The 24575-nt window shown below is 37.7% G+C and overlaps 2 protein-coding genes across 4 annotated transcripts; one reads left to right on the forward strand and one right to left on the reverse strand.

Moving 5' to 3' along the window:
- Window positions 1–82: 82 nt before the first annotated feature.
- Window positions 83–2740, reverse strand: Nup50 (nuclear pore complex protein Nup50). 2 transcript variants are annotated; one of them, XM_072006613.1, is made up of 5 exons: window positions 2599–2740; window positions 2031–2188; window positions 990–1945; window positions 792–929; window positions 83–690 (listed from the first exon to the last, which is right to left on the reverse strand). In XM_072006613.1, the coding sequence occupies exons 2-5, from the start codon at window positions 2184–2186 to the stop codon at window positions 384–386; spliced, it is 1557 nt and encodes a 518-aa protein (XP_071862714.1). In that variant the 5' UTR covers window positions 2187–2188; window positions 2599–2740; the 3' UTR covers window positions 83–383. The 2 variants fall into 2 exon arrangements, with proteins under 2 accessions (XP_071862714.1, XP_071862713.1); XM_072006612.1 differs by lacking the exon at window positions 2599–2740 and having other exon boundaries at window positions 2031–2198.
- Window positions 2741–2783: 43 nt separating this feature from the next.
- On the forward strand, window positions 2784–16800 carry LOC139988836 (uncharacterized). Of its 2 annotated transcripts, XM_072006600.1 has the most exons (9): window positions 2784–2913; window positions 3969–4919; window positions 7353–7385; window positions 8088–8153; window positions 10622–10863; window positions 10954–11215; window positions 11290–11683; window positions 11783–11965; window positions 13446–16800. In XM_072006600.1, exons 2-9 carry the CDS (start codon window positions 4842–4844, stop codon window positions 15317–15319), a joined length of 3132 nt encoding a protein of 1043 aa, XP_071862701.1. In that variant the 5' UTR covers window positions 2784–2913; window positions 3969–4841; the 3' UTR covers window positions 15320–16800. The 2 variants fall into 2 exon arrangements, with proteins under 2 accessions (XP_071862701.1, XP_071862702.1); XM_072006601.1 differs by lacking the exon at window positions 2784–2913 and having other exon boundaries at window positions 3559–4919.
- Window positions 16801–24575: the final 7775 nt, after the last annotated feature.

Consider the following 24575-nt stretch of genomic DNA (forward strand, 5'->3'; position numbering starts at 1 on the left):
TTTGAATATGTATACATTTAGCTAATTATTCGTACTTGTTTTTGTTCTAAGTACTTGCAATAAAAGTAGTAAATAACGTATATGAACTTCAAATATTCTAAGTCTTATATTTATTTGCTTCATATACATATTATATTACTTATATTACGTATTTTACTGATACCATAACGTACCTTTCGTACAATAAAAAATATGTATAATTTATACTAGTTCTATTTTACATTACAAACTATATCAAGTCAGGTAAAAGTATTACAATGAATAGGTGTAGCGTGAAGGTATATTTTGGTTTTCAAAAATTCATCAATTATAGTATTTAACATGATTTTACTGTATTTCTTTTTCAGTAATATGTCATTATTTATAATTGCTATTTTTTTTTCTTATTTTTTATGTTTATTGAGTGTTTCCAATAATACATCGGCGTCTTCATCTGTCTTTACTCTTAGTAATACTGGTACTGGAGGTGGTGTAGATTCAGGCATTGGTAAACAAACTAACATTATTGTATTTTTGTTCATACGTTTTGTTGGAATACTTTCAGTTAATAAAGTATTGAGCAATAAATTTCCCAAAGATGTTTGTGCACGTACTAATAATTGTGTTTTTTCATTTGGAGTTGGTTTTAAGAATAGTGTTCCTATACCTCGATCAGTAAAATTACCATCTTTTTTAACAAAAACTTTACATCTGTAAAAAATGTAATAATACATAGCATCACATTCAAGTTTTAATCTTAAATTAATACACGCCCTGCTTTCTTTATGGTTGCTAGAAAATGTTGAATGTACCTTTGTTCATATATGGCACCTTCTTCTGTTACTGGTTTAAAATCTGCTTTTGGTGGTTCTTCGTTTTCATCGTCTTTTCCTTCATCCTCAGGTTCTTGTGGCTGTACTACTTGAGCTCCAAATGTAAATGGTTTGGTACTGCAAAGTTACAATATTATTAAAATATTTTTATTATACTGAAAATTTTTAATAAAGTACCTTCCAAAACTAAATCCAGTTGATGTATTACTCGTAGCAGAACTTTGACCAAAACAAAAGGTAGTTGTATTTGTTGTAGCAAAAGAACTAGTGATAGTGGTATTAGTAACAATAGTAGTAGTAGGTTTTGAATCTGATTTTGTTTCTTGCTCTTCTGATTTATCAGATGCAGTAGGTGGCTTACTCAAAAATGGATTTTTTTCAGAACTTGTACTTCCAAATATGCTTTTGCTACCAGATTTTTGATCAATACTATCAAAAACAGATTTAGGCGAGTCTGAATTCTGATCTGTACTAAAAATAGGTTTACCAGTATTTACAGTATGTTCTGATTTACTAAATATAGATTTAGAAACTGGATTAATATTGCCAAAAATTGATTTTTCAGGTTTCCATTCAGCAGATTTTAATGGTGACTTTGCATGTGTTCTTCCAAATGGAGAACTCTCAATATTTTTTTCTGTATTTGCAATTTCTTTATTATCACTACACTGCGCTTGTGTTGATTTTTCAATCTCACTTCCATGTTTAGCTTCAATTTCCTTAAGATACCTTTCATAATCCTTAAAAATTGGAGTTAAGATACAAAATGGATTTGCATCAACATGAGTTTTAATCCATTGTGCCACACTTTCATTTAATCCTTTTAATTTAGCAAAATAGTCAGTGGATTTTTTAAATATATTTTGTTCTTCCTGATCAGAAGTAGTATTTTTACTAGTGAAGATAGTTGACGAAGTTTGTATTTCTGTATTTTCCCTCTTATTAGTTCCATTTTCATTACTTTTTGGAGTTTCATTGTTTGAAGACTTGCTTACATTCGTAACCGTCTTAGAAGCCATATCATTAGCACTAATATTAGTATTATTATTAGCTAAAAAGCTAAAGGGTGAAGCACTAGTTGAAGTTTTTGTTTTAAAACCTGTAAACGTACCAAATACACTTCTGGTACCATCCTGAAAAATATTGTGAAAGAAATATATACACACATATATACACATATTGTAAGGTAAAAAATAAGGAAATGTCAGAATTATTTACTTCTGAATTTTGTAAACGTCTTTTAGCTTTTTTAACAACACGTTTTTCCAATATATCATCAGAAGCTTTCTTAAATGTTCCTGCTTCTTCGGGTTTTTCTTCATCATCCCAATTGTCATGATTCAGGTCCGTAGACGCAGCCCTCTTACCAGCCATTTCTATAAACATATTTTACAAATATACTCAGCGCTGCCTTGCTTATAGCCTTTTTTCTTATGTAAAATCATATAACAAAATTAACCTTTCTAACTAATGATGTAAAAATTAATATACATTTAATAGATATTAAGATTATTTATTTTACAAATTGACAAAAAAGTTCTGTATATTATATGTTCATACAACAAACAATTCTATAGAAGTTGGAAGTACAAAAAATTGAACGATTCATTACTAATGTTATATTATATTAAATAATCATAATAAGATTAATTTTAAGGAAAATGACACGTTTATTTTTAAATATATGAAAGAAAACTTGCAATATAACCTCAAAAACTGCTAAAATAGAAGATATCAACTTTGTAATATAACTGAAAAATAAACTAAATTATATCATAATATTTACCAAAATAAATGTATATCTATGAAAAGTATAATTGAAATCAATTTACTATACTTGTATTGCAGTACACACTTAACATATATAAGAAGTCGAACAAAGTTTAACACTAAACTAAACACAATTTTCAAGTTTGCGCATGCGCATTTTTTCAATCTCGATCATACTACACATATATACATATATCCAAGGAACAAACTAAATCTTAAAAGGTTAAATGACAGAATTATAATATTTCAGTTCCATTTTACGTAACGTGTATGTGATATAAACTTATTTCAAATTCTAAGAACAGCAGTAAGGTAACGAATCGTTTTTAAGGTAATTTTGAATACAATATGTATTATAAATTTAAAGATTATTTTTATAATTTAAACATAATCATTTTTATAAATATACCGCTTAAAGTTATTACTTTTTAACATTTACAAAAACAGATATAAAAATATAGTGAAGTGAATTGAAGCATATAAAAAACTAGACAATTTACATATATTTTGATAGCTCATATTGATGTTTATTAGGCATATGTATATATAGCTTCAAATTGCACTTATAAGTTAGAAAAGAGTGTGAAATTATGACACAACTGAAAATGTAGCAGAATTGCTAATATACAACATGCTATCTATTATTTTTACTCATTTTTGTTCCTTAATTTATCTTTTTATAAGGTGTGAAAGTTGTTAAAGAAATTGCTCGATTTGAGATAACTTGATATAAAACCATGATATTTATGTAGATGGAATAACGCATAATTTTTAATAACATAATTAAATTTTTATAATGTAAGGTATGGAGATATTATATTTTATACGTATTAAATTAGGCTATACATATAAGATAGGTATGTGATGTGTGATCACGTGATATATTATCACGTGCAACTGATCGATTTAAACTTCATATTTTCCTGTATATGTATATTTTTCTTTTTTATTTAATTTATATATAATGAAGTTTTGAATAGCTCCGATATATTTACATGAGATAGAAGTTAATGAGTAGCAATTAATTTTCAATGTCGCGGCATATTGTGATTTATAAAAGAAATGAAAACTGCGTAACGTACTTTTTTCGCATATACATACATACATACGTGTATGTAGTAGTCTTTTTCATTACGATATCAAATATTAAATAACTATTTATTCTAATTATTTTGAATATTCAAAGTGTTCTTTTTATGATTCTAAGTATATAAGATACATTATAATTACTTAATATGTCATTATAAATATAAGAATGAGTATATAGAATGGTAATAATTTATCGCATTTTATGTAAGACTTTCATTATTTTAAGTGTGTATATATATGAACTAATGAAGCAAATTCTTTGATATAAATACTGATTCAAATTTATATGCTTAATAGGAGCAGCCGTGCTGAGACACGTATTTAAATATGAAAATTCCGAAACATATCTTCGGGTATCATAGAATGAGCTTGTCTCCTATCACGAACAGCATTTCGTTTCCTAATCGTAAATATGTGGCGCCACTATCGTCGGCATTACCAACGTTCACTATCATAAAAGATCTACTTCAAGGAGATGTTTTCTTTGAACATCCTGTGTTTCTGAAAAATTTTTAAGCATAGTTCATAGTGATTACACAAGATATGCGAACAATGCTTGTAGAAAAATTGTAATATAAAGCGGTAGGCTGTTTCACGTGGCACATCTATCGGTTATAAGCTTGGCGCGAAAACTTTTTTTCAAGAAGCGCGTCAGACCCTGGGCATACAGCGCAGGAAGAGGAACGAAGAAAGGGAGAAAGAGAAAGAGAGAAGAATCGAGGGTACGGGCCAGGGGTGTCAGGGGATCTCTAGCAACTTGGCACGTCCGTGTACGGAGGCAAGAGTGCTGGTGGCAGCACAGACGCTCGTTGATGAGCGAACAATTCACTTTGGTGCGCGGTTTAGCGACGTTGTTTCGTCTGATCGGTGTCGTGAAATAAGGGTGTGCATATGTACCTATGTAACGAACCGATAAAATATGTCTATGACATTTTTATCTGTCTAGTTTTCTTAAGTTAAAACGGTCAAGTGTTGTTGCGGTGGCACGAAGAGTTTGGTGGCTGGTGCGCGCCGTGCGTGCGGTTGATCGGAGCGTATACCGCTGTTCTCGTCAATTTGGTGGGAGAGTGAGAGTGAGAGGGAGGAGGGTTTCCCGTCCTCCTCTTCTCTCGCTAAAATCGGCCGAATTTTTGAACAGGGAGGAAATACGAATAATCTCAATAGAAAAATATGGAGATATCGAAGAGTTTGCAAGAAGAAATACTCACTGTGCAAACTAAACTGAAAAATGCCATACGCGATCATCAGGTGAGTACCGCGGCTATGCATGTATGTCGATAACGATTTAAAGATTGAGAGTACGAAGCCGAACGAACGAGCGACCAAGTTAACGAATGATTCTTGCCCGACCGGCTACTTCGTACTTCTTTTTAATACATTTATACTCTATCGACCAAAAAGTCGAGATAGCATGTTCAGTAAGTAATCGACTCGAAAAGTGAAATAGTTTTTACACAGTTTTAACGTATTTTTCGAATGCAGTTTGTTGTTTACCGAGGAATCATCGCAAAGTAAACGAAAACTAGTATATCGCTTGTTTAAGTTTTTAACAAATTATTTTTGTGACTCAGTTTCCTCGGCATTCCCACGCACTATGCGTGCACAAACGCATGTACGCATCGAGCACGCGCGCGCGTGCATAAATGCACACCTCCTATACTACATGTATTTACGGAACTTGTTATTTCAATGTAAATTCTATGAAATTTAATGAAACAAACAATCACGTTGATCAAAGATGTCCGATTTATACAAGACACGAACAGAAACTGAGTCACTCTAATGTCGTATACAGTATACACCTCCTTTCGATCTATTTTATAAAAGTATCCCTTTCACTCGTATCGGACGTTTGTAAACTGTATTCGCTCTTCGGTTACGTTGCGCGTTATCGAAAGTGAAAGAAGCGTAACAAGTTCCAAGGGAACTTTTGCTTGCTTTTTAATCATGTTATAAGCTTGCACCATGCAATGATCATTTTTTTTACGAATCGCATAAACTCGAAGGTGAACGAGTGTTCAGACCTTAACCTTTGTTGGTAGAATGCTTCGACCGATGCGTCGCATGACTTTGAGAACCAACATTCTATCTCTCTCTCACTTTTATCTTTATCTTTCTCGCTCGTTCATGTAGTTACTCACTTGTTCGGTTGATTTCCCTCTCTTTTTCTCCCGTTTACCCTATAACTTCTATAGTCCTACATATATCCTCTCTTTCTCCGTTTCTTTCTCCTTTACTTGCTTACTTTTGTCTTTGTCCAGTTCGCTCTTTTTTTTTTTAACTACTGCTATATACTTTAATTTTATCATGATGTATGCACTGCACTTTTACTACGATAAACACAAGACGACTTCCACTATATTTAACTTCTACCTTATCCTGTTCTCTGCCGATTGACTTCTGAATTTCTTTATGTTTATTGCTCGATAGCGCATAAAGTAAACCAATAAAAGTCTGATTAATTCTAACGGCCGTACTATTAGTTTTTATCAATATTTTCGCACTGACCTTTATTTAAAACTGTTAATGCTTGTATTTTCTTTTTTTTTTTTTTTATACCGCCGATCTAAGCTCCGTATTAATACTAAATGATCAAAGACTAAAGGTATTCTATTGACTAAACTCCGGACGCGTATGTTAAAATACTATAAATCAGTATTATCGGATCGTACATAACAGATATACTTATTTCGTTTATTTACACTAAATTTCTATTAACAAGTGCTATCGTTAGGGAGATATGTAACGCAATGGGGAAAGTTTAACGGTACACGATTCGCATTCTGCCCTGCTCTACCGACCTTGTCCTGTCTAATTCTTCGAAACTGAATATTTTCGTTCGGACAATCGTTCGTATAATCGATATATCTCGATAATCGATTTCTATTTACTTAGATCTCTTCGATATGAATTCGTTTTTCGACATAACCGATTCGTGTTTAGTATTTAGTAAAATTTTTATTCAATGTAATTGTAAAAGTAGCTTTGGATGCTTGCTTAATTGGTTAATCGCTAAATAATTTATCAGGAATTTATCAATTGGATTGTATTGGATCAATATTCGCGTTCGGCGTATTTGCGAACCGGATAGGGCAAACCTGTTCTCGTTTGATACGCATTTGAGTTACACGTCGATTGTCGGGAAACAGGTGCGTAGAATTATCGGTCTGTGAATTTTATAATATTTTAAAAAAACAAAGTCGGAGCATACGCAACATAGGGGAAAAACTGGTATGTGACGTTTTGTACTTCGTACGAGTTTATTTTAATATTATGTACACATCGATATATAAATAAACGTATATAGAATATACTTTATTTTTATTTCGAACGTGTTTACTTTGGTTGTCGATAAGATTTTTTTTGAAAATCTTTTTCTCTTTCTGTTTATCTAAGCATAGATCGAAATTAGCCAAAAACAAATGTTCGTAAGAATATTTCTCTACTGCAAAAAAGGAAAAGAAAGGGAATTTTTAATCACGTAAAAACATTAATTTGACCGTTTGTACACATTTTTCGATACAAGCGACACACAATGTTACGGTAATTGCGTCATTACGCCGCAGAAGAGACGCCACGGTCGCGTGTATAAAAGCGTAGCGACCGAGGATGTTCTGAATCGAACATTCGAACCATCTTTGTAACTATAACTAATACTGAAATTTTCTCTTTCAATTTCAGATCTGTGTGGGCAAATTGAAGGATGACCCGAACGTAAGTCACTTATTTTTACTAATCCTGCAAACCATTTCGAAATTTACAAACACACGATCGTACGTACGAGTATCTCGGAGGGATCGTAATAACGGTGGTACTCTCGTACCAGGCTTGCCGGAAAACCAAGTCTCCGCTACCAGTTATTTTTGGCGTTACAATTGATTTGCTGTATTTAGTGGATGTTAAATCGTTCGTGTCTTGCTAACGTTGCTATTCGATGTTGTATTGATATTCTTCGGCAGATAGTTTTCTTCCAACTTCCTATATATAACGTAATAATTATTATCTCCGAAACAATTAACTCGCTTCCGTTATATCTTATGATCGTTCTCACGTTGACTTTGATAAAAATATAATTAGAAAAAAGTTTTCGTCCTTTTCTATCATATCGAAGGAAGCGTTATCAAAATATGAAAATTCTTGTAACAATTACGTTTTACTCTATCAGTTCCTACCGGTGACTAACTGTTATGTCATAATAACTGTAACAGTACGATCGGTGCGAATACTCATAGCAGAGCAACAAACAAGCAGACGAAGCTATAACAAATTATATTTCTAATTAGATGTAAGAATTTCTTTCGTTTTTGTTATTATTCCGCGTTGTTGATAGAATGAATCTATTTGGATATAGCGCTCTATTAATACAAAATATATATAGTACGACTAATTAAGAATGTGCCCTCTGTTATTTTGCAGAATACAGATATCCTTGGTCAGATACAAAAGATTCACTTGCACATCGTATCTCTGGGAAGGTGCCAGGTAAGTTGAGAATCGATTTCCTCAAGCTTCACTCTTTCGCGATGATCCAGGACAAGCTGGCTCGGGGATGTTCCATATTTATGCCTGTCCGTTACGTGCAAATAGAAACGATATCATATCAAATTATCCTACCGATAACGAATCGTCTAGGAAACATAAAATTGTATCGATCAATGTCCTTGATTCGAAGCAAACAAAATATCCGCTAACTCGATCGATAGACGCATCACACGAGAGAAACGTTTTAAAGATATTACAATTAAGACAACCGTAATACTATCTATTCCAGTGGTTTTATTTATCGGTAGTAAAGATAAGTTAAGTATTCGGCATAAGAACATCTACGGTAATTATTAATATTTTATTTCAAATTTGATCAAACGTTTCACGCTGCTACCTTTAAATGGTACATTTTCTTGTAACACGAAAACGTATCATTGAAAGGAATTAATTCGCAAGTTTAATAATAATTGGTCTGTTTAATGGGACAAGTCATTCCTGGAATGCATTCATCACAAACTGTCCATACGTTATCGAATCATGCGTCTATGTATCGACCAAGCTTGCAGTTTCTTCGTAGGATTCTCGCTAGCATGAGTAATGCACAGTTATAATTAAATAGCGAACTCGTTGAGCGAGTTTACCAACCACCTTTCCAAACTTTGTCGATCGCGTCGAAGATAGAGACGAATAGACGTACTCTTTCCCCTTGCTCACGCACCATATATATCCTGCATCTTTCTAGTCTTTCGCGAGCTTACTCGACCACGTAACCATGGCTGTTACATTATCATAAGCTCGTGTACATCGCATCCAGTAACAATATCATATTTCCTACTGCAGAAACGTATGAACCTGGCGAAAGGAAACTTTCAATGAACGTTCCGAACACCGGAAATAACCGCTAAAGGCTATCTACGCTTGTCGACGTGATAAAAGAAGAAAAAAAAAGAGAATTAAAAACGGTTGTAGAACGACGCGACTAATTAATGGAAAAAGAGACACTTGCGGAGAATCGAATTTTCGACAAGTCGCGAGAAACATATCCATTTTCTCGAAAGGTATCCGTGGAACGTGTGCGCGGTCGCGTTAAATTATAGGAATCACTTGGAGCGCGTTTCTTTTTGGGATTCGCGAATCGACGCGAAGAATCGATAACGGGGCTAGTGTTGCCCGAAGAGACTCTGGTGGATGCGCTTTGCTATCGCCCAGCATCCTTTTCTAAACATTTTCACGATAATCCCGTCGACGCGGATGCGCTTCTTTCTCTTCCCTTTGTATACTCGTGTTTCTCCTAAAGTCTCTGCCTCCCAACGGCTTTCCTGGCTGCTATTTTTCTTCTTTTTTCACGTTGGCAATAAACGACCGATCCAGGTAGATTGCTGTCGGAGCGAAAGAGATACGTAAACGGATAGAAATGGATAAAGATGGAGTAACTGGGAGTGAAAGAGAGGCACGTATATACAGATACACGTTGAGGGGGTGGATGGAGGTTGTACCGGGGAATATGAGATGGAGAGAGATGTTGGACAGAGAAAGAGAGAGATAGAGAGAAAGAGAGAGCGCGAATGGGACTTGGGCGAAAAGGAAGCAGAGTAGGGGCCGGGCAGAGGGGCTCAATCAATAAAATGTCCCGCAGAAACGTTTTCAGCTCTTTACGAAATCTCCGCGTTTTTTCCTTTCTTCCCTTTTCTTCTTCCGCATCCTTTCGTTTTCCTCGTTGGTACGTCGTCTGCTTCGGTTTTTCTGCCGCTTTCCACGCTCATTTCACCGGGATCGCTCTTCGACCGTTGTTCATTGTATTTCAAGTTAAACGTTTTACTTCTGAAAACTTCTGCAAGTTGCTCGCCACCTAGCCGAGGTACGGTGTCTCTGTGTTGTACAGAGGGGGGAAGCCATCCTACCAATCTTAACAGATTATTAACATGCAACTTACGATATACATACTCACCACGCGTGCAGTTTTTTCTTTTTTACGCGTAAAGGCGAAGGTTTTTATTTTCTATATGTCTCTTTCCTTTTTGAATACAAATTGGAGATTATCATACAAGGGAATTAAGCTTGAAATTAAATCGATCGATGTATTCTCTGGAAAATCGTGTCAGTTTTTGATTATTCGTTACGTAGCTCTGCGGATTCTTCGTCGCTAAATAATTAAAAATAATACGAACGCGCAACATTTTTCTTGGCAGAATGTATATCTCAATAAATTGTAATAGAAAACGGTACACTCGTTCTTCGTAATTTATTAACAATCGCTGATCTATTATCGCTTGCATTCGTATTGTCGTTGATATTCCAACGAATTGTTTCTCGACTTGTAAAAAAACGCGTTTGCTAAGGACGAGCTTGCATCTAACTTAACCATACGAATTCATATTTAAACGATCTGCAACACGTAGTCTGCCAAGAAAGTTTTCTACGATCATCATTGACCGATGCTCATAGTTTTCAATCTGTATACGCAGAAGCAAGTTGTCCAGCGGCTGCGCAAAGAGGTCGAAACATTCAAAGCGGAGAACGCGAACGGGGCGAAAGTTTCCATCGCGTCGCTTCTCGGATTGAACAACAATAATCATATTACAAATAACAATGAAACAAAACTTAAGACCGGCAATGACTTCACTACGAAGAGTTCGAAAGAGGACTACGAGGAGATCGTTAGAAACGGGGATATTGTCTCGCCTACGCGGAATCCCGCATCTACCAAGTGAGTTTTAATTGCGAACCTCGAATAGTTTGTAGAAGTTGATAACGACAATTTCTTTTATATAAAATCATTCGTCGTGTTCGTTCTTAGGGGACGTCCCAGTTCGGTGGAAACGATTTCCGGTGAAGATGATGTTATTGAAGTTTCCATGGACGAGAATTCTAATGAGAAATCTGAGAAAGAAGAGCCAGAGGAGCGTAAACTCGAATCGACTGAAAAAATTAATTTTTTAAACGCACTTGGTCTCATTACTACTAAAATGTGCGCCGAATTACAAAACAAGAGGGCTGAAAGGAAACGTCGGAGTACTGCTAATCCGCAATTCGTATATTCCAGTCTTGAAGTGCCAACGGTAAGTATAGATAAATCTTTTATTATCATATTGAATGATATATTAGTATGAAACGTTTTGTATGCTTATTCTAGAAACGAAAACGACACTCGTACCTGCAATCTGGAAATGTTCCGCAAACTCGTCAAACTACTGCTCGTATGAACGGTCCTTCGCCACCTCCTGTAAAAGTTGTGCCAGCAAAGTCTACGTCACCACCAACGTCAAGGACAGTGATGAAATCTTTAATACCGGTACAAAAGTCCACTACGAGGCCAAACATACTTAGAAACGTAACGGAAAGTAAAGTTTTCCCTAATAAGAACAAGGTTGAAAACGGACCTAGTCAAATACAATTGCCTGTACCTACCATTAAATCTGTTCAATCGGTTGGCAGCAAGGCAGTTCATATACCTGGTTTACCTTCCAGTCTAACTATCGAGAGGATTAGCAGTGATTCAGCAGTGTGTATAAGTTGTAGAAATCCAGGTATATTGTCAACTTTACATTTTGCTTTTTGTTTTACATTTTGTTTTTCAAAGACGTCTTTAAATCGTAAATTTTTCTTTTAATTTTGTGTTCTAATAGGTACGTTAACGATATGTGAAAATTGTGCATCGAATTACCATGTGTCTTGCCACTCCATATCACCAGCTCCATCAAGAATATGCCCCAAATGTGCGTTAATAGACGAGGAAGAAATTGGTGACGGCGACGAAGGGGAGGAGGGAGATGAGGGACGTTCATCTTTTAAAAAGGACGAGGAATTCGGTAAATCGTCCTTGGTTTTTCAGATGTGTAGCTGTAGTAACGTTGATCGTGTGATTGACAAAAAAGTTCTTGTTTCCTGCAGACACTAGCTTTTATGAATGTTCGTGGCACGCTTATCTCATTTCGCGGCGGCACCGTTCGGAATCATTCGATGTATTGTGATGTATTCTTGATAACAAAAAAAAAAAAAAAAAAGAGTGAGAAAGAGAAAAGATATAAAAATATAGCGGCATTTTGCTTATACTCGATAATCAGAAATTAGCGTACACATGTATATGCTATAAAAGAGTTCCACGCGAAAAATAAAATGGAAAAAGTACTTATAGATAATGCAAACAAGTTGTATGAAAGAAGAGCAGGAAATTGTGTAACATGGGTCCACAATTTCTAGATTTAACGTGCAACGAGGTATCGCAGCGTTGCCGCAGACTTTATTGAGCGTAAGCACACAGAGAGAATAAACGAGAGAGCAGCCTGCCGGAAGAAGTGTCGCGAGTGAAACCGGCTTCTCAAATACAGCAGAAGAATTTGCAATTAAGAAGAACTTTTTGGTCGATCGTCAGTAATAGGGCACAAAAAAGCAACGTGTATTGAACGCGAAATATCTTGCAGAGGAGAAAGAGAGAGAAAGATATGAGCTGCTCAAGCGAAACTCGGATCTGAGATTGCAGGTTTACGAGTTGGAAAAACGCTCACAACTACTCGGCCAGTCCCTTCAGGTTCGTCCTGTGGCCTGCGTAGAAAGAAATTCACAAATTTTTTTCATTTGGAATGCCGTTAATGGAATTATACGCAAATATTTTGCATCTTTTGTTTTTTCATCAATGAGAACCTGCAAGATCTCTACGTTTTTCTTGTTCATTTTGAATATTCTTTTCTAAATATGTACCGATTTTTTTATAACAAAGCTAGTTGTTTGCTTTATAAAAAAATCGATTTATCTAACGTTATAATTTTTTTTAGCATTATTACTGTAGACACATACACGTACAGACATAAATTATTCTTTTTTCTTGAAGTGACTTATTCGCTATTCGCTATAGTTCATAAAATACATTATCTACAGTAATAATTTTATTCGTTAATTCGTGAAAGTACGTAATGCACGATGCTTCTATCACGTACGACTTAAAACAACTTCAGTGTTTTATAAAAAAAAAAAAAATTAATTTCGACGTTTCATCTTTACTTCTTAAATTTAAATTATGTATTGCTTATGTATTTTGTCTTAGTAAATATAGTCAATTGACGAAGATAGATTCGTGTATAAGAAATGTTAAAAAGTAGCGTATGTGTGTAAATATCACAACACCGGGATATATTTCAAATCGTTTGGTTAAAATTTTGTTCCGAGAGCATGTGCATCTTTATCGTGACATTATCAGACAGTAATCGATGTGAATCCTAAGTTTTGATATTTTTCAGATCCTTTTAATACAATGATGTATGTTTGTTGATTATTAAATCTTTCTTTACACAGCTACAGGAACGCACGCGACAGGAATTATTAGGAAAGCAAGAGAAGACGCAGAGATCTATAAAACGACTTGTGGACTTCATAAAACTGATGCAACTCAGAAAAAGCGGGGATTCTCCTCTTCCATCGGCATCGGCCAACTTCCCTCCTCAACTTTCCTCATCCCAATCTCCTCCAATAGCATCAACCAATCAGACGTTGGGACTTCTACAACAATCAACAGTGACTATCGAGAAAGTTCCGTGCCCTACTCCTCCATCGTGCTCAACCAGCTGCCTCGATCGAGCATCGCCTATGTCGATAGAGCAGAACCACAAGTGTCCTACGCCTATCAGCTACCAGTCACCAGTGTTCAATCAGAAAAGCATCAATCATACCTTATCGTTAAAAAAATCACAGAACCAGCTAGAAGGGCAAGTCAATCTTCCGAAGACCAAAATCACGCCACAGTGCTCAACTACAAACTGCCAATCACATCAGGCTACAACTCTCGCATTCAGACCGAAGTCTCCGACTCCTCTGTGTTCATTGGTAAGCAATTGCCTGACACCGCCGGTCGTAACCGCAAGAAGCAAACAAATCGCGCAGTACCCGCCCTCAATCGTATCATCGACACCGAAAATCTCTCCATCACGGCAAAATACCAATTGGAACGAACAACTCTCAATGGAAGAAAATCGAGGACCAGGCAGCCAAGAAATAAGTTCGGTATCAATCAACTGCGATCCACCAGAGCTACAGAAATCCTACTGCCTTCCTACGATAGTACCGAATCCGATAAGCAGTTACAAATTACAAAGTCAACCGAGCCAGAGGAAACAACCCTGTTCAATAGTCGTCCAAAGTACAGGCCAAGAACCGGTGGTCTTCTCCACTCATTGTTCTCAGGCCATAACAAGTCCTATATCCTCACCGATAATTCTCGAGAATCACGAGACGTCGGTTCAGGTAACAAAGATTTCTCAGTCGGGAAACAACAGTTGTATCATCAAAGCTACCAGTTGGAATCAGGCGAACGAAACGAGCCTGCGGTCCAATTGCAGCGTGGTGCCCTCACAAAATTCTTCGAGCACGTGAAATTGGAAGAAGCGCATATACCAGCGCCATCTAGAGCAAAGCTAGTATACAAAAGCGGTACTACTTCCGAAAGGAATGAACTTGAAGTTACTGAAGTCGCGGACGAAGACACAAGTAGTGGCGAATATGCTACCAAGACACCCTTGGCATCAAGCAGTTTCGAAGATGATTTCATTGATGGAGAGGTGAAACAGAAAAATTGGCTCTCGGGCAAGATCATAGCAAAGAAAGGACAAAAGAATGACAACATAATCAAGAGCGTTGAATCGCATGATTCTGCTTCGAACTCGATGACATCGAACGATTTTGTTACGTATGAACATAAACACGGTAATACGTATGTTAGAGTCGAATGTGAACCTGACGATGAGGACGATAATGCATTGACTGATACGTTTCAAGATGATGTGACTTATACGCGCATCGGATCTCTGACAGAAATTGTATCAGAGAATCGGAAGGATCGACAAGATTCAGCATCTTTATGTAACGCACAAAATACTTTCTTGGAGCTTCGTAACGAGGTCTCAGTTCCTGATGATAAGGCTGACTCCGAGAGACAAGACTTATCTAGTGGCAGACATTCGACTAGCGTCAGCAGCAGTAGCAGTACGAGCGACAGCGATACTCCGGAACAAGCGATGAATGACTCCATTAAGTACTCTCGTCGACGCTTATCCGGAAACGATTATAAGGAACGTTTGGGCATTAATGCTGTATCTCCGGAGAATATGCAAGTCCTCGAGCAATTTGAATCGGCTATGCTGGAAACAGGATGTAGCAATGCTGCCACTTGCTAGGGTTAGATTAAAATGCGGCGTGGATACGTTGATTGCTGAAAAATTTTCCTTTCGTCGATGAAATTGACTATTTCTCAAACACTAAGTTTTTTTGTGTGAAATACGTTACGTTTGAAAAGAAAACACTTTTGAGATAATTCGAATTCGTATGTTTAAGGTGGGTTAGATTACTAGTAATCGTTACTGAATTTCTTAGGCAGTTCCTACTTTTTATACTGCCTCGAGAAACATTGCAATCGTTCGTATATCAATGTTCCGATTATAACATTACAATAATAATGGTAATTAACTACCATTATATTTCAATTTATAGAGATAGATTGTCTTATTATTCTGTTAGTTTTTTTGTTAGCTATCCATTTATTTATTGATTGTTGTTCATCAGATTTCTTGTCTTAAACTTTTGTAATAATTAACGATGCACGAGGACCAATTTGAATTTCTCCTAATTCAGTAACACAATTTGACGAGAAGTTAAGGGAAATCTTGAACCATCTGTGTACAATCATACAGATAGAACATTAATTCAGATGGATAATGAAAAATTATGAATTATCATACATAGTAAAATTATTTATGTAAAAATCTTACTAAGTTTTAAAACGCTTTAAACATTGTTTCATTGATATTTTCAATCTCGATGAGTAGGAAACACGCACATATCTGACAGATACTGGGCAATTTATGCAAGGCTTAAAAGTAAGCCTATGTACGTAAGTCGAGTCATATTACCATACTGCCTTAATAGTAATTTAAAAACGATACTTTTTACAATAATTTCTTATGGATAAGCTCGAGAAACGTGTACGACTCAATAGACTGATTTGAATGTCGCCATATTGAAATTAAGAAGAACGAAGAGGAAAAAAAAGATAATCAAAATGCATTACCGTAATCGAAAACTTAGACGTTAAGATTGCGTGAACGTTAAGTAGATAAAAAAGTTACTGAAGCAACTTGATATCTTAATATTATGATTCAGATAGTTTCTTACAAACGAAGTACAGGAATAGGAACCGTGCTTTTTTCTTTTTTGAATACCTTACATCGAAGTAAATGCCTCGATAAAACTGAACGTTACTATTATTTTTAGCATATCGTTTATCAAATTCTTAAGCATTTTCTTTGATAAACCAATGGTAGCAGTATTTATTACATTTCAGTCCATGATGTAGGCGGATGTCTTTCAGCAGTTAGATTGTGTCGAATATTACGATTTATATAGCGGTGAATTAATCAATATATTGCCGTTGAGATAATTTTTTTGATCGAAAATTGTGCGGTAAGCAATCGAGTTCATTAACCTATTTATTCCGTTTTCGTTTTCCCTCTTGCGGCAATTACCGCCAGCTTGTCCAATACATTTAAGTAGTGTATAAAACAAAAAAAAAAAAAAAAAAAAGAAATTGTTATGCTATGTAGGCAACGAGATAAAAATCGAAATTCGTATTTTTATGAATAAACTGAAACTGAAATATAAATTCTAGAATACAAGTCTTTATTTATACGTGATATGATTTCTTTCTTAAATTTTTGAATTTGTTTTTCGAGAAACAGAATGTAGTAAAAATTAGTACGCGACTATGGTTTCAATAGAAGTGATTTTTAACGACACAGTATTTTATGGAGCGTAATAACTTTTATTTCGTATATTGACGGACAACGGTGATGTAGAAGGGGAACTCCCGACTCGGACAAACACTCGGCTAATGATATGTAAATATGGTGGAGCTAATCAAGCGGCTGTGCCAACAGGATGCAAGAAGAGATCGGTAGTGCCGTGCGAGCGTTCGATAGCCGATGCATTTGTGCTGGCCTGCACACACGTATCGTGGCGCAGTAACTCGCGTACATATTTAATAGTCGCACGTTAATTGCGCTCTGTTTGCCCATTCCCCATTCTACGCTTCATCCCCGTACCTACAACCGTTCTCGTCACCCTTCCTCTATTCGCCCTTCTCCTTTGTTAGTTTCTGCCAGAGTTTAATTTTAACCAATTTATCTCGAACGTTTAATCGTTTAATCGTTTATTATCGAAATCCTACATAAAACATGGATTTCCGTATAATTGATAGATTTATATGAATCTTTTTCGACACTTTCTTAATTTAATTCTCTGATATTATACAACTGTTATAGTAGAATGATACTAACGTTTTCTTTATTCATCCTATATTTAGAACTCGAATAGTTTACATAAGCGATAAACAGCGGAAATGACGACGTAGGAATCAAAGATAAAGAGTCACTCGTAGGGCAGTTACCGCTCGAATGTTGAACCTTTAGTTCGGTGTTCGCTCACTAGATGGACTAAGGTCAGTGTCATTTTTCTACGTGAAATTCAAATCGAGGTAGAGTTCACGCTTCCCCTGCGGGTCAGACAGTATTCGCTTCCTACGATCGATCAAATCGTAACTTCGTAATAGAATGTGTGCAGTGAAATATAACCACTTCCAGAATCATCGACTAGAGACCTATTGCGGGCGAAGCTATTGTATCGCTGCGGGAAGCAATCTTCTCCGAGAATGACACAGGTATATCGAGTCACTGTCCTTTCAAACGGTTGCCAGTAAACTTTCCCGCTTTTAGATTGCGTTACGTAGTAACAGTAAAATTAAGATCTTTAATGACACGACAATTGACACGAAGTGAAATACTTTGATTTTTTTCAACATCATTATAAATTGAAAATACAAATAATTCGCTAAATAGTTGCCTTTTCGGCACGGGGAATATCGAGACAACATAACCATAAAATATGAAATTCATAGAATGCAATGAGAATGGGAAAATGCGAAAAGGCCAAACGATGACATCTATTTAATTTATTTGTTGGTACGTTGTGTTTAAATGAGTTATTGTAGCCGATAATGATTCCTCTGGTGCTGCTAATACCTCCAGACTAAATGTAACCCGAACTTTGGAATGCGTCTTACAATTAGTCTCACTGGTTCGAGAATTTAAAATGAACAGATTATAATCATTCTTCGTCCGCTGATAATACATCCTTACATGCGTAATAGGAAACGATGCTCTGCTACAGTAGCAAGAAGTACCATATCAGCAACTTTTTCTCTCGTCGACCAAACAAAACTCGGAAAGACTGTCGATAACTTCGTGTTTGAATATGTTTCAAATGTTATGGCAGGAGGCTGTACATTTTATCTGATCATGAAATTATATTGCATCTTCGGATACAGGGTGTTTATTTGTAGTTATCTTCAACTTCATATAGGTACATATATAGGGTAATCTTTCCAGACATTTTGCTACTTCTTCGCAGCTTTGAACAACAGAACGCCATAGGGCATAGATCGTTAAAATCGATTCGAAATCGACAGTTTCATCATTCACTGTACCCACTCGACGGTCAATTTTTGGATAAACCGTATTCATCGAGAGAAAAAAAAAGAAGAAAAAAGAATAGGGGATCTCTCCGCGTCGAGATTTACTTGCATTTATCGCGTTCCATTACTGTCGATGGACGATTCGGTCGCCATCAGCAACGTCGCCACTGCCAACCAACATCGCCAGTCCCAATTAAAAGCCCCTCATCGTCGCTCCGAAATTGATATCGGGAAACAAAAACGCCAATTCCAGGCGTCTACTTCGCGTGTTACGTGTACTCGTATACCCGTTCAATACGTGCATACTCGATGACCGGTTTCCGTGTATATGTATCGTACGTTCTTGCCCTCGCGCACCTATATATGCACGCCGCGCTGGTCTTGGAAGTGTTAATTGACCGCTGTCGGTCGTTACACGGTTGATCGCAATTAAACACCACAATTTTGCGAACGAACGTTGGACTTCTATGCCGAATTAAAATTACAGTGTTCGGAAGATAAGGCGTCCCGTTCGAATCGCGAGTCCAATACGATTTTTTATCGATCAACGATCGACGACGTTCTTTTCGTCGTTCTCCTGTAGTCTTTTCAAAGCATCGGATATCTCGTACCTAGTGTCGTATACGTTTGCAATAATTGCTGCATGGCGATCGAATTTCGGGCATTAACGCTCGTCGTTAATCATTACGGACCGCCACCGCGACAAAGGGGGGACACCCTCTGCCCCTCGATCCCTTGGTTTTCAACGATCCAACAGAGGTCGCGGTCGCGCTGGCGTAGGTAATGTATTCGGGATTCTAGTCGTGTCGCGACGTTATTATTCCGTCGCGATGTGTAAAACTAGTTGACGCTTCGTAAACCTCGATTTCACGCCTCGTCGACCTCTAATTAATGCAGTAGGAAATTGTTATTCCGTTACGTGCACTCTACGTTCCATGCATTATTTCGGATAGCTGATAGTAACGCCCGCTCATGTCCACTACAGCCTTCACCGTCCATTTATCTTTTGCACGGCATTAAACGTTCTTTCGACTACGAACGCGGATCGTTCTTTCTCCGATTGATCGCCACGCTGTGCTGGAAGCTATTCACGATGAAAGCTTAATGATACACTCCGCGTGCTATGCTTCGATTTAGAGACTTTTCGTCGATTATAGAACAATGGCAGAACGTAAACGATATTTCTATCTTCCAAAGAGTTTTCTCGTTCTTTTAGTAATTCTGATATTTGATCAGATTGACGCGCATACAGGCGTCCGATGCGTAAACGAAACTCAATCTGCTCGTTTGTAAATGAATTCTGTGGGATTGCAGGTGATCCCTGAATTCGATTCGATTGACTGCGATTCATCTGTCTGGTCGTTAAATGTATTTCCTATGGTCGAAATGAACGTGCTGGAAGAACGAAAGATGGAAACGATAGAGCTTAGTGACTTCGCTAGTAATAGTCGTAACGTCAAAATTCAAATGACGCTGTACCTGACAACTAGATTAATCCGAGTCTCTTCTTATTACTTTATAGCACAACGATATAGAAAACGAAAATAATTGTACGTTTCTCGGGTAAAATGTGTTAATTCCGTAATCAGAAAATTATAGTTTACTCGGGTATTTTTGAGGTTAGGTACAGGTGGAAGGGAACGAATAGGAAGGATAGAAAAAAAGCACGGAGAAAGAAAGGAAAAAGAAGGGGAAAGGAAAGAAGAACAGCCATTACGAGCAGTACCTTTACTCACGTTGTGTGTACGATTCAAGTGGGAATGACTTAATACTTGCTTGGCGTAGGATTTTTGGGATTTTTATATCCTACTTCTTTACCATCCGACACTGAATCTCTTTCGTAAAAGTCTTGATCGATTTTTACATAGTCGTGTGCGTTATGAGGCTAAATGTATAAAATCAATTCCCCAACGTCACTGCTGTGAAATTACAACGACGTAACATAGTTCGTTTGCACAAAGTCTAAGGGCTTACTAGAGGGGTTAGGGAGAAGGGGGAAAGAAATCGAGCAAGCAATAACGAACAATGTCCGATTACCTTAATATTAGCCCGTGGGTTCCTTTCAATTTCAAGTTCGTGCTAGTAACTTACAGAAAATTTTCTCGTTTCGCTCATTACCTGACGGTATGCGCATGGCACGGCTGCGAATACACCGTAGGTTGAGCGTAACAGGCGAGTAGGTAGTCAGTGAGGATGGGCCGGCGCTACTATCGCGTATACGTGGATGTAATGCATGCTAAACATGTCAGGTAATTAACGTGAGCATTACACGTATGCTGCCACCCCTTCTGCCACCCCTCTATCCCCCTTCTGCTTCGTACACTAATTACAGTCAGCTATAATGCCAACCAACCAATCGAACAGAGTTTGAAGTTCGTGACCGTGCCGTGATCGTGAAAATGGACGTACTCGCGAACAATCATGGTTCTTGGATGCCGTACCGCGCCGGTCCCAAGGGTGTTTTCAGGATTTTCGGATTAGCGATGTCGTCGTCAGGCTCGGCTACCATGCCGAGTCGTTTGGTCGATCGATATCAGGAATTTTGATTTATTCGTTGCTCATTTTTCGTTTCACCAATCACTTTGCTAACTGGCGCGGTTAACGAGACGCGATATCGAAAGGGGAGAGAAAGAAGTATTGGATTTGTTAGGAGAGTACGGGGTCATGGAATTTTTCCGATGTTCTTGAAATGTGGGCTCGTTTAATGCCTCGGCTGGATTTAATGTTAATAGTTCGTTAAAAGGAATCTGGGATGGTAACGTTGTCCCGTAGGAACCCGCATTGGTCCGCGAGAACTACGCTCGAAAGACACGGGGTAGAGAAGGAGAGGTAGAGAAAGGGAGACACACGTACATCGTGTATGAGGGTACAAAGAAATTCTAATCGAGATACAACCGTTGATCCTGCGACAAATTACACATACGGGTCCTATTACGCGAGAGAACAACTGTGTCGATCGAAAATCTTGTCGACGCCTGCGTTCGTTCTCTCCTAGTTGCATTCAAAGAACAATTTAGTCGAGTAGATGTTTTTTCAAGTGAAATTTATTGGTCTACGAGTTCGTAGATCCGAGAGTTCCCTTTCGATTCCGTACAATTCATGATTTGGAAAATAAATGTTTATCTGACTGGTAGTGATAGAAGGGTAAAGAGAAGTGGGAAAAGAGTAGCATAGACGCATCTTTTACAGTCCTTTAACGATGATACATTGCTTCCGAGACTTTCCAATGGTCGCAATCCTAGCCACATTACTGTCACTTAGAGGATGAAACCACGAATCTGTCTCCAAGGATTCTCGCTCGCCTGCACTCGAAAGTCGTGAAAAGTAAATTAGTGTATGTTAGGAAATCCTACTCGGAGAATATAATACAAAAGTCTTTATTATACATACACCCGGATTATATCGAAATTCTGTACATAAAATTGATACGGTCGCTCTAAGTAGTCTGAGATTCATTAACTTCAAATAACAGACTATATCCGAAATCGATATAAACATTTTAATACGTAATATCGCGTAAATATTAATAACCTGCGATTTTATTATTTGTTTGTGTGTTACGCGAAATTATTCGGTATATTAAAACGAATTAACGCCGCTTGAAACGTAGACGTAATGCAAATACAACAAATAGCCGTGTTGGAATGATTATTCGTGATTATTCGCGAACGGGACGAGCACGAAACCGAAGAACATGTAACAACAACGAAGAAGATTCGAGAAGTTGGAACAGTCGTTGAGAGGCTGAGTATCGAAAGAGGGATCGCTTGAAGGGGAATTGAAAAGAGAGAAATATAGAGAGGGAAGAGAAAGACCTTTCGCATGGTCCTTGTCGTGATCCTACTTGGGGCGAGTACGGTCGTCGCGACGCGATGCGTCCACAGGACCGACGAACGGTTAGTTAAGGAACACGAGAAAGCACTTCTGAATCACTCTCGACGACGCGCGTCCCTTCGCTCGCGTTACTTCGAATACCACGATACTATACACTTTTCCACGAGATATCACTTCGTGCATATATCAATTTTCCACTCACGTCACTGGCCTTCGCGTGAACGTACGGCAAAAGTGGAATATGCGAGCCAAGATACGCAATATACGATACGCAACGATGATTTCGCAGCTATAGACTGTCAGGCGCCACCTTACGTACGTTTTCATTTAGCATCGATTAATCATCGTTGAGATTTGCTTAGTCGAGTTTCGGGTCTCCGTAAGGAAATTTATGAAATTACGGTGAGATTTTGCGCGTGAAAATTCTTGAAAATTCTTTCCAAGACGATTTGATTTTGCGTTCTTCGGTCGCGAACGAACTCGAAGAAGACGATTGCACGAATGAATTTCTGGTACACGTTACAAGCTCGATCGAAAAAGAAAATAGTAACTTTGCTTTTAAGAAAGCGTTAAGGCAACCGCGATAAGCGTGTCGTTGGTAACTCGAGAAATAAATCGTCAGGAACAATTCTCGCCGGGAACGTTGTACTCTCCATCAAGCGCGGTTACTTTTTCCCATTTTCTCACTTCCGTCGAGATCTCTTCTCCTTTTACCTTTTCTTTTTTTTTCCCCTCCTTTCTTCTACATTCTTCTTGGAGATTCTGCGAGTTAGCACCGAACACCCGCGCAGATTCGAACTCGAAAGCGATGCATCATAATCAGGCGGTCAACTTACTTAGCCCGGAGTGCTGCGTGCTTTAAGTTAATTAGCTAATTACTAATTTTAATCGGATGACGTATGCGCATCTCGAGGGATACAAGCAAACCCTCTTAACAGGGGGAAACTGAACTCCCATCATCCTTCTCTTTCTCTCTCCCTTATCCTCCGTCGATCTTCCTTCTCGTTGCTCCTCCCGCTCGTCTCATCTTCAACATTCTGCCATTCCCCCTGCGATCCTCTCTCTTTGATACGTAGAAGCCGAGAATGCTACCTAGCTCTAACGTAAACTCAACTTAATTGGGTCTAAGTAACTTCGCTAAAACTATCTGCTTATTTTTCATTCATTTTCCACTACCTCTTTCACCTTCTTACCAACCATCGTACGTTCATTTCGTTAGATTCGCGACGAGACTACAATCGCGAACTTAAAATTATGAATGGTTCCTTAATATCCGTGGGTGTATCGGTGAGGGATCGCTATCGTTGAAAGAGTCTCGAGTTAGCTGCCTCACGAACGAGGTTAGCCCTCGTTAATGATGCAAAACGACGTAGAAGATCCGTGACGGCAGCGTGAAATAAATATTTGAAACGATTTGAAATGTCGCAGGGAACACGTTAAACCGGTACCCACCGTGCACTTGCTAGGTCGAATTCGATTTAAATCTGCTCGTTACCCGATCGACGCGTCGTTTTACTTTCCTCGGATTTCTTTTTTAAAATCTCACGCAAATATAGCAGCTCCTTGTCTCATCCGGTCTCGCCTGCAAATGGAATTCTACCTGTTTAATGACGCGTCTCATTTACCACATCGATGACGACATTTGTAATTAAGCACCCACCTATTTATACCTAATATTCGATCAGTTATACTTACGTTCATAGATGAAATTACCATCGTGGATATCAAGATATTGTAGACCGTGTTAACGAAACAGAAGATCGATTTGGCCGAGACAAAATCAATTGTGATTTATCGGTTCGTTTATGAGGGCGAGGTCTTATTTGCGTCCGTGATACAAGAACTTATGGTCTCCGAGCAAGGTCCCCGTCACTGACCCGATTTTCTAACTTGACAATTAAGCTGTCTGGGTCATCGGCAAATTCTCCCACTCGGAGTTTAATATTTAAAAATAGATGACGTTTCCGGGCCACGTGTGCCAGTCACCGGTGCGAGGGAACGAACATTCGTTTACTCGATATCCGATATTTCGTAACACAGTTTGGCTTTGCAAGTTTCTAAAAAAGATGCGGCAT

The sequence above is a fragment of the Bombus fervidus genome, chromosome 7 (genome assembly GCF_041682495.2).
Source record: "Bombus fervidus isolate BK054 chromosome 7, iyBomFerv1, whole genome shotgun sequence".
In the NCBI taxonomy this organism is placed as follows: Eukaryota; Metazoa; Arthropoda; class Insecta; order Hymenoptera; family Apidae; genus Bombus; species Bombus fervidus.